Source organism: Numida meleagris, chromosome 5 (assembly GCF_002078875.1).
Source record: "Numida meleagris isolate 19003 breed g44 Domestic line chromosome 5, NumMel1.0, whole genome shotgun sequence".
Lineage (NCBI taxonomy): Eukaryota > Metazoa > Chordata > Aves > Galliformes > Numididae > Numida > Numida meleagris.
Genome location: NC_034413.1, coordinates 4170086 through 4185736, shown reverse-complemented (window position 1 = coordinate 4185736; position 15651 = coordinate 4170086). Strand labels below are relative to the sequence as shown.

General features: G+C 41.0%; 1 protein-coding gene across 1 annotated transcript in view; it reads left to right on the top strand.

Moving 5' to 3' along the window:
• Positions 2–15651, top strand: part of DMBT1 (deleted in malignant brain tumors 1) — a gene marked incomplete at its 5' end in the record, with an annotated part of 51585 nt that continues 35935 nt past the window's right edge. The window contains 3 exons of the mRNA XM_021398490.1: positions 2–272; positions 3327–3335; positions 13952–14263. Of these exons, the coding sequence (XP_021254165.1) occupies positions 2–272; positions 3327–3335; positions 13952–14263 (592 nt within the window). The remainder of the gene's footprint in view (positions 273–3326; positions 3336–13951; positions 14264–15651) is intronic.

The following is a 15651-nucleotide window of genomic DNA, read 5'->3' as shown; positions in this document are numbered from 1 at the left end:
GGGGCGCGTGGAGATCTACTACTATGGGAACCGGGGCACGGTCTGTGATGACTTGTGGGACCTCAATGACGCCGAAGTGGTGTGCAGGCAGCTGGGATGCGGCTTTGCAGTTTCAGCTCTAGGAAATGCCTATTTTGGACAAGGCAGTGGCAGAATCTACCTGGACGATGTGCAGTGCACAGGGAATGAGTCCTCCCTCTTTGAGTGCAGGAGCCGTGGCTGGGGCGTGCACAACTGTAACCACTATGAGGATGCCAGTGTTATCTGCTCAGGTACCACTGATCCTCCTTCCCTGGTCTGGGTACATGCTCATGAAGTGGCCTTCCTTTGCCTGGCATGGAGGTGTTGTGGAGCCATGTTTGCAGGCTGTGTTTTGCTGTGCTCCTGCAGGAGATGGCCCCACAGAGACCCCCACGCTGTGCATTGCAGCGAGACAGGGCAGCACCACCACCCCCAGTGCTGGGAGCAAATCTGGTGGCACTCCTCCATCCCAGTGTCCCTCACCTGCTTCTTGCTCTTCCTCTCTCAACAGATTCGTATAACACGACCTCTGTTCCTACTCCTCCATCCAGCACTCCTGGTATGTATGGGATTTTCAGTATTTTTTTTTTAATTATGTAATAGGAGTACTTGTTTATATTTTATATCTTAGTGTTTTGTCTTTTACGCTCTTCAGTAAATTCAGAAGATTCCATGTTGTCAGCTAACTTGTCTAATCCTGCTCTTTACTCTTCCATTGCTCTGTTTCTGCTGTGAGTATATTTCTAACTCTGTTAATTTTCTGATCTTTTATCTGTGTTATGGCTTTTTGCCAGTTCCTTTCTCTTATGCATGTTTATTTCTTAAGCATGCCAAATGCAGTGTTGCAGTGAAGATTCATTGTTCTTTAATGATTACACCTGTCCCCTTGGTAAGAAGAGTATATCCAGAAACTAGCCATTGCTTGCTATCGTATGTGTCTATTTACTGTATATCTATTTGTTCATAAGAAAGTCTAAGTGAATCTCATTTACATCTTTTTTTTTTCAGCTGGAGAATATTTTTGTGGTAGCTTCCTTTCAAATTCATCTGGAACAATACGGAGTCCTTTTTATCCTTCAAGTTATCCAGACAATGCGAATTGCTTGTGGGAGATACAAGTACTGAACAATTTTCGCATTATGCTAACATTTGGAAGTATTCAGTAAGTAAATTATTTGTTTCCTGGGTAGTAACTGGGGCCAAAATCTCAACTTCAAATATAACTCTGAAACATGTTCCTTATACTTATACATGTATTGTAAAGATTACCTTGAATTTGTGTCAGTGCAGTATCTTAGTTTATTGTTTATTCGGCATTTAAAATACTGAACTTTAGCAAATGCTTTTTACTCTATATTCATGTGCCTTCTTCAGGTTGCAAGGTGGATGCCAGTATGACTATATTGAGATCTATGATGGTCCACCGAATACTTCTCCTCTGCTTGGAAGAATTTGTTCTGGTTATAATATCATGTACACATCGTCCTCAAACATGATGACCATCAGATTTCACAGTGACTCTAGATATTCAAACAGAGGGTTTTATGCTGAGTATCATTCCTTTCCAGCAGATCAGAACACTGGTAAGCTTCCATTCACTTTATAATATTTCCTTGGCTAAAAGGCTTTTACATCCTCATTTTATTTGCCAAAGTATTTGCTGATGTTGTTGAACCACTCCCAAAAAGATGACATTCTTACTTGAATTTCCTAAGTGGTTATTAACTGATCACTTCCAGTCAGTAGTTACTTTTTCATTTTAGAATGACCTTCAATTACCAAATTAATTCCCCTTACATTTTTTTATGATGGTCAATCTAAACTCATCTTTATTCTTATCACCTCATTATTTTCATTTTTTTCTATTCTCATGTGCAAATTTTTGTAGAATCACAGAAAAAATCATTAGAAAGGATATTTGAATTTTCCATACTCCAACTATTCCAAGCAGGACTATCACCAACACCAGATCAGGTCCATTATGAATTTATCTAGAAACGAAAGTAAAAGTGGACTCTGGGCTGCATCAGCTTGCTAGCAGAGACTGAGATATAATCATTTCCCTCTATTCAATGCTCGCCAGACAGCAGCACGAGTACTGTATTCAGTTCTTATTCCTTCAGTTCTAAAGTGATGTAGACAGACTGGAGAGGTCCACATAGATGATCAAAGGGCTGGAGAACCTGCCTTAAGAGGGAAGACTGAAGGAGTTAGATGGAGGACCTCATCACAGTATTCCCGTACTAAGAAGGTGGCTACAAAGAGGATAGAAGCTCTTTTCACAGGGGCCACACGGAGGAGATGAGAGGCAACAGGTACAAGATGCACTTGTACAAGATGTTAGAGGTCCTGTCTTGGTAGAAGAAAGAAATTCTTTCAGTGAGAAGCATCCATCACTAGCATCCCTGTCACTGGATTTTCTCAAGATGAGATTGGACAGGTTGCTACATCACCTCATCTATGCTTCCTTATTCCATGAAAGGTTGGACCTGATGATCAGTTGCAATGCTTCTAAATCATCGAAGGATGAAATTTTCAAAGCCACAACTTCTCTGAGTGACCTCTTCCATTGATGTCCTACAGTCTAGCAGGGGAATTTTTCAAATATGTTCTCACAGTCTCCCCAGGCGCAAATAGTGGCCTTCAGTACTTACAAAATCACCTGCCGTCCCTAGACACCTCTCTCTGCCAGAAGCCAGACTCTCCCTGGGATCATTACTTTTCATGTAATGGATCCAGTCATGAGGATGGTTTCCAGATCTCCTCCTAAGCAAGCAGTGTTTCTGCAAACAGTGTACAATTATCTCTACAACATCCACATTAGCTTTTGGATGCTTATTTAGCAAAGACTCCCATCTCTTATCATTTTTGCATGAGTGGTGATACTGGATCAAGGTGTCAGCAAAATACTATTGTATACTGTATGTTTTTGTTAGGAGAGTATCTGAAGGTCAACTGAAGTTTGTCAGAGATTATTCATATCTAAATGTAAGGTGTAAAAATGAAAAACCTTCTCTAAATGGTAGTAACTTTTGCATTTGGTGAAATTTTATCATGTAAGCATTATTAATTATGTGGATTCACTAATAATTTGTATTTTCTGCCCTAGCCCTCTTTTGCTTCCCAAACTACATGCGTGCAATTGTAGAGAGAAGCTATCTCCAGTCACAGGGTTACTCTGTGTGGAACGCTAGCTTGTCTGACTCTTCTTGTAGACCAGAAATTACATCGACCCAGGTTATATTCAACATTCTGTACAACAGCTGTGGTACACGTAGAGAGGTGAGTGTCAATGTATTTTGGAGATATCTCCAGTTCTGGGCACAGAAAATTAATAGGCAGTTGGAAAACTGTCAAGAATCACATGGAGCATTGCTGTCCACAAGTATTCAAAGCACAAAAAAGAAGCACATGTTTCTGGAGGCTAAGGTTAATTAAACATTCCAACTTATCCTTCTTACATTTATTTCAGAGTGATGCTCTAGAGAAGAAAGTGTAGGATAGAGTTGACTGAACAATCACATATAGGATGCTTTGGGTTTTTGAGTATGACATGTTCTTTCTGACTAGTCCTAGGATCTGACACATATAGAAGTCTAACTACATAATTCCATAACTACATAACTCCATAACTACATCCAATAATCTTGCACTCACCTAATGTGTCAAACAGATCAGCAACGAGACTATCAACTATTCCAACGTGATAAGAGTATTTGCTTCTGATTCTATCATCAAGAGGAAAAAGGACCTTTACTTGCATGTGAACTGCAAAATGCTCCAGGAAACTTGGGTGCAAGTAATGTACATTGCTGATGACATTAGTGTTGCTAACATTGATGAAACCCAATATGGCAGATACAAAGTGGACTTCGCATTCTACAATTCCTCTTCTTTCCTTTGGCCGGTGTATGACTTTCCTTACTACGTTGACCTGAATCAGAATTTGTTCCTTCAAGCTTCTCTTCTCAGCTCTGACTCAAATCTGGTGTTGTTTGTGGATACGTGTGTGGCATCACCTGATCCTAACGATTTTACAACAGTGACCTACGAATTGATCAGGAGTGGGTAAGAACTTTCTTAGAAATGATTTTGAAAGTATCTGGATACAGAGATCTTAAAGTGAGTCATTTATGAAAGATGTAATTTAGGACCAGCGTGCATTGGTTGCCATTCTAAATACAAATACACTTTTAAGAAATACTTTCTGGCAAAGCCTAAATAAATTAAATATGACGATTGAAATCCCATTGAGAAGTAGCAGTCAAGCTCTAATTTCACTGCAGGAGGCAGTGTAGAAACTGAAGTGTGAACTTTTTTCTGACATAGATGAATGGAATATAGGGATGTCAATGGCTCTTTGTTCCTGTACACCAGAATCAAAGTTGTGTAAATACTGTTTCCTTGATTTGATACAAAATTTGCCTTCTGATTTGAAATGGAACGGCTGTGACCTCCTATAAGTAATGCAAAATGGACAAAGAGCTAGAAGCATAAAAGAGTCCCTCTTGGTGTCCCGTTTTCTTCCAGGAAATTAAAACCCTTGCTAATTTATTTGCCTTCTGTGCTTAGAGGGATTTGAATCTTTCTACCTCCTAAGAAGGCATTCATATTGGTAACCTTAGCAAGAATCGTAGAATCATAGAATGGCCTGGGTTGAAAAGGACCTCAAAGATCATCAAGTTTCAAATCCCCTGCTGAGTGCAGGGTTGCCAACCACTAGACCAGGCTGCCCAGAGCCACATCCAGCCTGGCCTTGAATATCTCCAGGGATGGGGCATCCACATCCTCCTTGGGCAACCTGTTCCAGTGCATCACCACCCTCTGTGTGGAAAAACTTCCTCCTAATATCTAACCTACATCTCTCCTGTCTCAGTTTAAAACCATTCCCCTTTGTCCTATCGCTATCCACCCTCGTGAACAATCGATCCCCCTCCTGTTTATACACTCCCTTCAAGTATTGAAAGGCCACAGTGAGGTCTCCCCGGAGCCTTCTCTTCTCCAAACTAAACAAGCCCAGTTCCCTCAACCTTTCCTCATAGGAGAGGTGCTCCATCCCTCTGATCATCCTGGTGGCCCTCCTCTGAACTCGTTCCAATAGCTCCACGTCTTTCTTCTGCTGGAGTCTAGTAACCTACCCTTAGGCAGGAAGTCTATGGCTTGTAGGAGGCTAAGGAAATGACCCAGTGCCTCCTGCAAGTGAAGTGAGTGTCCTCCCTTTTACACATTATGTGAATATGAGGAAGTTTTTCCTCTTGTTGAGATTTCTTTTGATTCTATCTGTAAAAATACTTATTCATTAAGCAGAATCAGAAATAACACTCACCCAGAACATGAGTCAAATAGATTCTGGTCTTTTTCCCGTTAATTTTTATTCATTTGACATGTAACTCTGCCAAAAGAAAGTGTATTTACCGAATCCAAAATCACTAAAATCCTTCTATAAATATCATAGGTTTTGGGATATCACTGCAGTATAAAATAAACTGTGAGAACTCTGGGATCTTTGTTAGGAAAACGAGCCCAGTGAAATCTAATCTGTTAATTTTCTCTCTCTCTCCAGGTGTGTTAAAGATCCTACCTACTCTTCTTACTATTCACCATATTCGAGTGTCAAACGGTTTGCATTTAATGCATTTTCCTTTGTTAACCGATACCCAGCGGTCTACCTGCAGTGTGAGCTGGTGGTGTGCAGGTACGGTGACTATTCTTCCCGCTGCTACCAAGGCTGTGTGAGCAGGTTCAGGAGGAATGCAGGATCTTCCCAGGGAAAAGCGAGTGTTGTCATCGGACCTGTTCAGCTTTGGGAGGCTCCCACTGAGGACAAGAATGCTGGTGAGTGCAAATAACTTCCACTTTTATTCAAAGTAGGGCTCTGTATATTGCCGTGCGTTCGCAAATCAGTTCATAAACCTAGTTCTGAAATATTCCTTTGCTGGCTTATTCACAACCCTGCTATAATTCTTAAGGTTATTTTTTAAAAATGTATATAAAGTTGTTATATAATATTTACAATTTCCTTTTTATCATAGTTAGACCAACTATTTTTTCTGCACATGTCAAGTAGCAATTGATTAAGTTCTGCTAGAAGAGAAATGAGACGTAGCCCACTTACCTATTGGATTTGTATTAGATTTTCAATGCTGTCTCTGCCTGATCAGCATCTCTCTTATTTACTAGCAACCACTCTGTAGGTCTCCTTGAAAATGTTGTTTCCCTGTGCACTTTAACTGGTGTTTCCACTGTTAGGAAATAGCATTTTATGGTCTTAGAGTGTAATCGTTACAAGTTCATAGAATCGTTTGAGTTGGAAGGGACCCTTAAAGCCATCTTGTCCAACTCCCTGCTATGAACAAGCACAACTACAGCTCAATCATTCTTAGCTACTTTTAAAGTTCTTGCCATAATCTTCGCTTGTTTGGTGTGGCCACAGAGTCATTCCTTAAACAACACGTGATAATTTTTTTTCTGATCAGATCCATATTGCAGATCTGATCGGATCCATTTTATATCAAGTTGTCTTCACCTTTGAAATGAACTAGCTCAGGAGACAAATGTAAGCCCCTCTTTTTCTCTCTCATGCACAGAGCTGGCCTCCAATACTCAGGTGAGAAGGGAGCTCGAGAGCCCCGCGCCTGCTGCCGGCTCCTATGTTCCTCTGGCCGTGACTGCAGCGGTGCTGGCAGCTGCCATCCTCACTGTGGGAGGACTTCTTCTGAAGCGCAAACTGCAAGAACCCATCCCTTACCAGATAATGTGAGAGGCAACCAAGAGTCTGCAGGTGGAGGGTGCAATTTAGATGTTTCAGAGCAATTCAGCTGAGCTCCTGCTTTGATGTTGTATCTCAGGAGACTGATTTCGGTGGCTTGGGAAAGAAGAACTGATTTCTTTTGCCATTGCTTACATGCAGATAAAACACTTGTGTGGTGTTTCACTGATATGAGGTACTCCAGAGAGTAGTCCAAGGACAATATTTCTTTTAGAGAAAAGTACATCAATAATGGCCATAAAATAAAATACATGGATGTTGCACATAAGGAATTGTTCCTGTACAGTGTTTCTTATCTGTGGGTACATGGTTCTTCACATTTACATGTTTCTCTGAGAAAACGTAGGCTATTTATAAATCTTTGTGTAGAAGATAACTATAATCAAACCTGTTATGTAAGTGTGTAATTGAAAAACACAAGGGAGGAAGCGACTGTAGAGCAATATTTCTTTTTGTGTACTTGCAAATACATTGCCTGTATGTCTGAGCTCACTGCTTAACGTATTATCAGACTGAAGGACGTGGTTTCTGACAAAGTGGCTTTGCCAAGCTACAATCTGTACTCTTGCTGTTACGCATTTCTAAACCTGTAGCAGTAAGGGGAATGTACGTAAGTTGCCATAAGGAAGTGTGACCAGACTCATATCCCCTTATGAAAACAAAATAATAACAACATTAGTAAAGGAAGAACCTGCTGGGAAGAACCCACTTACTACAGGTGAAAAGATCATTGGTATTTGTTTGAGAAATGCTCCTCTTTAGACTTTCTTGTTTTCTAGCAAGCAGTGACAGAGGAAAGCTTGTTAGGAACAACATGAAGTACTATTGTGAGGTGAGCCAGAGACAAAGCGGTGACTTATACTCCAGGATACATCTTGTCCTGACAAGGAGGATAAGAGTAGACAGAAATAGTCATTACAGCCTGTAGTATTTCTTCCTGCCTTTTCTAGGTGACCCCAGGCCTCCTTACCTCTCCATGCTGCGGAGAAGGGACCTTGCAAGGATGGACTGGCAATGCTCACAGAGAATGGAAATGAATTTTGTTACCCATACATGAGGAACAAGGACTGAGGAGGGTCCTCCCCTTCTCTATCTACCACCCTACAACCACATTTGAAGTGCAGAGCTGTCAAGGAAAAGGACCATCCTCTCTGCTCTTCCCAGACCTATGGCTTTCTCTCCTGCACCAGCTCCTGCTCTAGTACTGCTGTTGTGCTACCCCATAATTTTTCAGGACATAGCCTGATGACACTTTTCCACATCTCACATTCCCAAAGTACCTTTGTGATCAGACTAGGAGAAATATCCTAGGCCCAGGATGTTGATGCCTCCAATCGGAAACACGCTTGTGCTTTTCAGAGTTGTTTTCCCATGCTACATATGTGCCAGGGATTCTAGATGAAGATATACCAAGGTTGTTCCAGAATACAGGGTAGAAGTACCAAGTGCAGTGGTTTCCATATTAAATGTTGCTGTAAAAAACACCAGCAAACTGCTCAATAACTTGATGTCTCAAAATCATTGTCCCTATCTCCCCACAGTTTCGTTGATCTACAGATATTGTAGAAATGCGGAGTTCAAGAAAACTAGACGTGGTGAGGAAGAAAAAAATCACGTTTTGAAGTAAATGTGTTCAGTGAATGGCCCTTCTGTTAAGTGCCTTCCCTTCCACCTCGGGCCCCACCACATTCAGGCGCTCTTCTAGTGATAAATCCAATGGACGTGACTCTCAGCTTTCTGATCCACTTGTCTCCTCACCATAAAACAAACACAAATTGATTTGTATTGACATGCTTCATGTCACCCAGGCAACAGAGCTCAAGAGGCCATCAAGGAACCTGATACATTAGACTAAACTGCCTCCATTGGATCATAATGCAGGCGTTCCAGACTATTGTCTCTTTCTGCAGAAGTCTGTGGATGCCCTCATTTCAGTGTAGATGCTTGGGTAGTCATGGATGAAAGCTGACTGATCTCCTATTTCCTTCCAGTGGTTTTCATCTGAACAACACAAAAGCCAAAATGTCTACAGAATTCTCCTAACTACAGGCAGCAGAACTTAAAGCGTCTTCAAAGCCCTCTCACAGAGTAATATGCTGAGAAACACTTCAAACTGACAGAAGTCCTCCTAGAGAGCAAAAATGCATTATTGCAAGAGAACTTCTACCCAAAGGGAAGGATGAAAACATCCTCTCTGTGGTATTTGAATGAATTAATTCAATTTAATCTGAACATAGTAGTTATCTATTTCTACTGTGGAGATTGTCTGATGAAGAGCTCTAGAAATACGTCGATTTTTGACATTTGTCACAAAGAATTTATTAATGAAGAATGAAGTGAAAAAATACATAGTCAGTGTTGTTCATTTACCTGGACAGCTTAGTGGGTACTTTTTCCATTGAGCCATACGGGAATCACGTTTGTGTTCCCTTTCCTCTTACGCCTTTTCAGTTATTACAAGAGTTTGGAGAAGAATTGCTGTCCATCACTTACTCTTGCTTCACTGATCGCAGTGTGGGATTGATCAGTCAAATGTACTGTATTTTTTCTGCTTCTTGCCAAAATGTAAGAACAGAAGAATATGAATAGTGAATACCAAGTGCTGAGTACATTTCCTCATTCATGTGTGAATGGGGTTGTTTGGATAAAGAAGAAATATATTTACTCTTCACTTACGTTTGCTTTCAAGGCTTCCAACCTTATCTTTGGCCTCTTGTGTTTTGCACTTCCTTCTTCCATTCCAATAATGCTGGCCTTTGTGGTAAGACCTTCTAAGTCATCCTTTTTCCCTTGGGGTCCTGGACTTTAGTCTCCATCTCTGCCCTTGGATGCAATAGATTTGTACATAACAGTAATTGTGCCACAGATTTTGACTGTTGATAATGCCATCTAAGCCTTGAGGGCTGTAACGGTGAGAATCGGACACAGAATATTTTGGCTCTTCAGTCTTAGGATAGTTGTCAGACTACTAGCCACTCTGACAAGAGAATCATGAATGAGGATTAAACATTATTTTATGCTGTGGAAAAGCTTTGGATTCATTTTTCAAATTTTGGAACAAATTAAATTGTAACCTAATTTACTTAAATATGCTTAGAATCCACTGTTTTTTTCTGCACGGTTTTCACAAAAAGTGATCAGCTGACCCTGATTCTCTTGACATTCTTTTGCCATTAACAGTTTCACAGTGAACAGAGTATAAATTTTGACATGAATTTAAAATGTCAAAAAGGAATACGTTCATATTGGAGCTGCAAGGTTCTTCAGATATCTCATGGTGATTCATTTAAAAGCCTTGGAACAGCCTCTCTAATTACCTGGAGCAAGCTGCCCACACAGTGTGGGAAAGTATGTATCACTTAGTGTGAGATTCTCTCTGCTTATGGCTGAGGTGCTCAAGAAAGTGAACTAACAAGCAAGTCTTGATGCCTCTCTGAGGTCTGCTCTCTTTCCCCACACCTAGCAACTGGTAGCTTAGCCCGGGACCACTGGTTGTCCCCTCTCCTTTCCTCCTATCTCCATCATGTGGCCTCTCCAGTGGCTTCTATGACCACCAAGAGCCTGCAGGCACTTGCAGCCCCCTTCTTGTTGGCTCTGCTGCTGAAGGTAGAAACGCTGAAGTTGAGGTGGTGCTAGCAATGCTCATAGGACCCAAGTGTCTAGATGAGGTGTCTGTTGGTCATCTTCACTTTATATTTAGCAACAGCCACAGTTTTGGTTCGTTATATTCCAAGACTCCCAGTTGTTCTTGAACATGATGCTATTTTATTGTATTTAAAGTATGCCAAAGCTGTACCCCATTCGTGGCTCCCCTAGGATCTTGCTTCTCTAGCTGGAACCAAGGTATGAAGCTCTCTAACATCCTTCTTGGAGGTAACACCATCTGAATTTCAAGATACCACTACCTTCCTCAGACTTGACAAGGACTGTCACCATAAAAGAAAAATATAAGATTCATCAGCCAGATTCAAGTGGTGTCTTTAGATAAGAGCTCGTTCTGTTTGTACAACAAGGTGATTGTACAACCCATACTAGCATAAATATTTTCCTTCAAGCAGTGGAAAATGTTACTCTTGAAATATTATCTTCAAGCAGAAACCAGGATGTGACAGAATATTGAATAACAAATCAAACACATTTTTGTTTCAGACTATTATGCCATGCTTATTTTACCATCCTCCTGTAGAAAAAGAGATCTATAAAGCCACTCCCCTTCAGAAATAGAGACTATATATCCTGATGGTTCTTCCTACCGACAGCTCTTGATGAGATGGGTACCACTATGATATTGATGTGCCTGCTTTTGCTTGGTCCAGCAGTTCTGGAGGCCAGACCAGGTAAACCACTTAGACTTGTTCCAGGGCACATAGAGAATGAAAGACAAAGATTGTTGATTCCGTTAACAAAAATGACAGTCACGCTGGTATTGATTTGGGCAAAAGATTAAAGGTGAAATTGAATGCAACTCAATATTAACAATTTTGTTGGAAGAAAACTGTGCTTAATTATAGTAAATGGTAATAATTATTTAAAGCTTTTAACAGAGTGCATTCTGCACCTGTGGGATAGTCCTCACCTTAGTGCCTTGAATTGTTGTTAGAATTGTGCCTATGAGTATGTTCTGTATGTTGTGATTCTTCCTGTTACAGAAATTTGACCTAGGAATTATGGAGGAATTTATTTATTTATATATTTATTGCAGAATATATATGTGAATACATATGCTACATGTAAAATACTGCTTGAATTATTTGAATCTTCATCTTATGTACAATTTCATGAAATATAAAAGACGTTCGTTTTCATAATTATCACTGTGTGATAGGTAAAAATAATCAAAGACATGAAATGATTTTCATTCAACCTTTTTTGGTCCTTTTTTCCTTACACGATAGTTACTGTCTCCTAAGTGACTTAGGTACCCTTGAGCTGAATAGTACTGTGCATATCCTACAACAATTCCAGGTGATTTTTCTAACTAGTTATTTAAGGATCATTGTAGCAATTTATATTGGCCTTATCCGCCTCATCCAGTTTTTCTCATCTGTCCTCTCCTCGCCATCTTTCTCTCTCTCCTCTTTTTGTTCTCTCTTCTCTTGCCTTCATTCCCCAGCCCTACCTCTGTCTTCTGGGTCACAGTAAGTGCTGTATTCATAGCATTTAAGACTTTTTCATTTTTGACACCTCTAAAATGTAAAGTAGGACACAGCCTATCTAATTACATGCCCAACTAATTATTTTGCTTGAATGAAAGTAAAATTGTTTTAGATCAGCTTTAATTTCCTAATCTCAAGTTTCCTTCTCCCCACGGTTGCTTCTTGTCATGGTTTTGTGATTTTTGGTTATTGGTACATCCACTACATGATGTTATAATGTGGAATACCAATAACCGAAAATCACAAAACCATGACACTTCTCCAGTTGGAAGACATTCTGTAAGTATGGTTTATAAACGCACATCTCCAAGTAAATACTTAAAGAAACAATTCAGATAGGTAGAAATCAAGGGCCAAATTTCTGGCTCCTCACTTTGAACTGACAGTTAACAGTGCGTAAATAGGGAAATATTTAGTTTGGGCACTATCTTGACAGCTCCTCTAGTCCATCAACAGTGAATTAGATGAAGAAATCCTGGAGCTGGTAACTTCTCAGGATTCTTTTGCTTTGGATGACTTATTCGGTGCTTAATAAAGAGCAAAATATGCATTTGGCAGACAGGCAAAGGATGACAAATGCAGCTTGCTTGTTTGATTTCCAAAGTATAAATCCTGGAAATCTTACGTTACAACATTTATTTGGTGACTTAATAAACTTTAATAAACTCCTTAATCAAAAATGGATCTACAAATTGATATTTTCAGGCTGTTGATGCAGAATATCTGAATTATGAAAAAGCTAAATCGAACTGAAAAGCAGATGGGTTTCACGTGAATGGATGTATTTTAACAGCAGATATCAGGGGTGTTCATGAAACGTTACTGAGCATTTCTTTATGTCTAACTCTAATATGTTTTTAGAGGCATGTAAGAAAGTAAAAGCCAGTGGATTTCTACTGTAATTCTTATAATCCCACTGTGTTCATTGTCCAGTTTTTTGAATATTTAGTGGAAATCTTGTAAAATTATTCCTAAAAACTACAGGATTTGGTTGTGATATGTGGACTCTAGATCTTTAAAATTCTCTTACAATTTTACAGGAAGACATATTCCATATAAATTCCATAAACCAGGGAGAAGAGGTAAGACTGGCTGTTGTTTTCTCTAAAATCCCATCTTTTTTCAGAAGGATTAATTTGGTCTTCTTCTGATGTCATTTTAAGCAAAGTAGTACACTGGTTAGTGTCCTTAATGTTACAGTTCAATAGTGTGTAACGGCTTGTGAATTCCAAATTATTTCCCTTGTAATTTGTATATGGCACCACTGTGGCCATGAGCACAGGTTTAGGAGGAAGTGGCTTTCGACATCCTTGCTGCATTTTTCTGTGTCCCTGAAACCTCAGCAATTTCCTTGAGCCACTGCTCTGCTTTGCCTCTGTCACCAGCTCAGCAGTCTTTCTACATCACATAGAAATGCTACACATACACACTTCTGGTAAGAAACAGGTTGGGGGAAGGAAAGCCATGATGTACTTCCTAAATTTACCTAGGATTCAATGGAAATTGTGCCATCTCCACACTCTTTGCCATAAAACGTTTAGAGGACAATGAATAAAAGAAATACATTAACATATGTTCCTAAAACATGCCATTTTCTTCCTATAAGCAAAGCAAAAAAATTCAGTGCTATATTTCTCATTGGAATTTTCCTTGGATTTCATTCTGATATTGAAATTCATTTTCTTTTCTTTCCTCACCTATTGTGCTTTTCCTATGATCAAAGAATTTCCTTTCTTACAAAAATAGTTTGTTCTTAACCTGCTAAGTCTTCTGTAGAAATCTTGCATGAAATACATGCAGCTGACTTTCAGGTCTGGCAGAGAGGAAGAAATGTGCTCTCTCCCTCCACCATCTCTGTCCACACAGATGGTTAATACTGGGCCAAACAGGCACCCATGCGGAATGGTGGTACCCTGGGGCAGGAGGATGCAATAAGCAACTTCTACAGGTCATTCCTTGCTAACTCGTCCAACTGTGTTTGTGCTCAACTCCCTCTCTCCCAAAGGAACTGGTCTCCACCTGGTGAATGGAAGGCACAGATGCGAGGGCCGTGTAGAGCTGTATTATGAAGGACAGCTGGGGACGGTTTGTGATGATCACTGGGACCTTTCTGATGCCCAGGTTGTGTGCAGGCAGCTGGGATGTGGCACGGCCATTGCAGCTCCAGGCAGCGCTTACTTTGGCCAAGGCTCAGGCAGCATCCTGCTGGATGACGTGCAGTGCCAGGGAAATGAGCTGGCCTTGTGGAATTGTGGTCACAGTGGATGGCAGAGACACAACTGCCGCCACCATGAAGATGCCGGTGTTGTCTGTTCAGGTACTGGAACATTTTTGCTCAAATTCTTTTTCTATAAATTGCACCCAACACATGTTTGGGTGAAGGGTTACTCATACATACTTCTGAGATATCAAAAAAACCATGCTATGATATCTCTATTTCTGCGTGCATGTTGTGTTCAGTGCATTTGTAAGTGACATTTATTTCTTACATGGCACCTATAGCTGGCAGGAGTATTCAGAGGAGAGTCCTGGTCTCACCTGGCCCATGGTGTTCTGCGCCTCAGGGCAGGTGCCACAGCAGTGCCCTTCCCTGCCAACATCATCTGTAAATACCACTTTCAATTTAATAATACTTTTTAAAAATGTCTCTTACCTGCATCCATTCCCTATGTTGACTTCTGTCAAGATGGAGTATGCTGGTAGAGTAATTTGTCCCATCTTCATTCCTGAGGAACTGGGTTTCTAACTTACACACAGACATACTCATTACTCAGACACAGTCCTTTATGTGGGAAGTGTCTTTTACTTGTATTCACAGAATGGAGCTCCACAGAACCCACCCTACTGTCATCAACCTGGCTGTCAGAGACACACTCCACATTAGACTTGACCTCTTCTGTACTGGCCACCACAGCACCAAGGACATCCACTCTGCATTTGTCAGCTACATGGCCAGCAACCTCTACACTGACAGAAGGGATCTCCACAGCACCAACGCTCAGCACAGGACAGATAACAACCAGCGGGTCACAGTCAAGTACCACACTAGGGACGACGACCATAAGACAGACTAGCACTCCTTGGGAGACAACAACTGAAGAGCCAATGATCTACACAACACAAAGCACCACAAGGTCAACAAGTGGAATGCTGGGGACGAGCTTGCCCATGGAGATCAGCACAGCAGGTAACTGCAGAAAGTCATTCACCAAGTGTAGCGATAAGCAGGACTAACGCAATGGAAACAGCGTTACAAAAGGTGGAAGGAAAATACAGCGCTCACCCGGATCGGAAGATTTGGGGCTCGCAGGAAAAGGCTCCCACCAAGGAGGGATCTCCAGACAGAGATCCATCCTTGGGGGCAGTCAACCCTTAAATGAGGCCTAAGAGGGGTGGAGCCAGGCTCCACCCCTTCTGGTTGCACAGGTGAATTGCCTTCACCTGTGCTCTGAGGGCTGACTGGGTCTTTCCTCCAGGTACTCAATCAGTGGTTCAGGCCATGACTCAGCAGTTCCCATACACCAAGCCATCTCCTTCACTCAATCTTCCTTCCCACACTCAATTGCACTGGAGGATATCTTCCAGCTCTGGGAAGAAAAGGTGTGGTCTCTTCCTACATATATCTGTCCACACAGATGGCTAATACTGGGCCAGAGAGGCACCCACGGGGAATGGTGGTACCCTGGGGCAGGAGGATGCAATAAG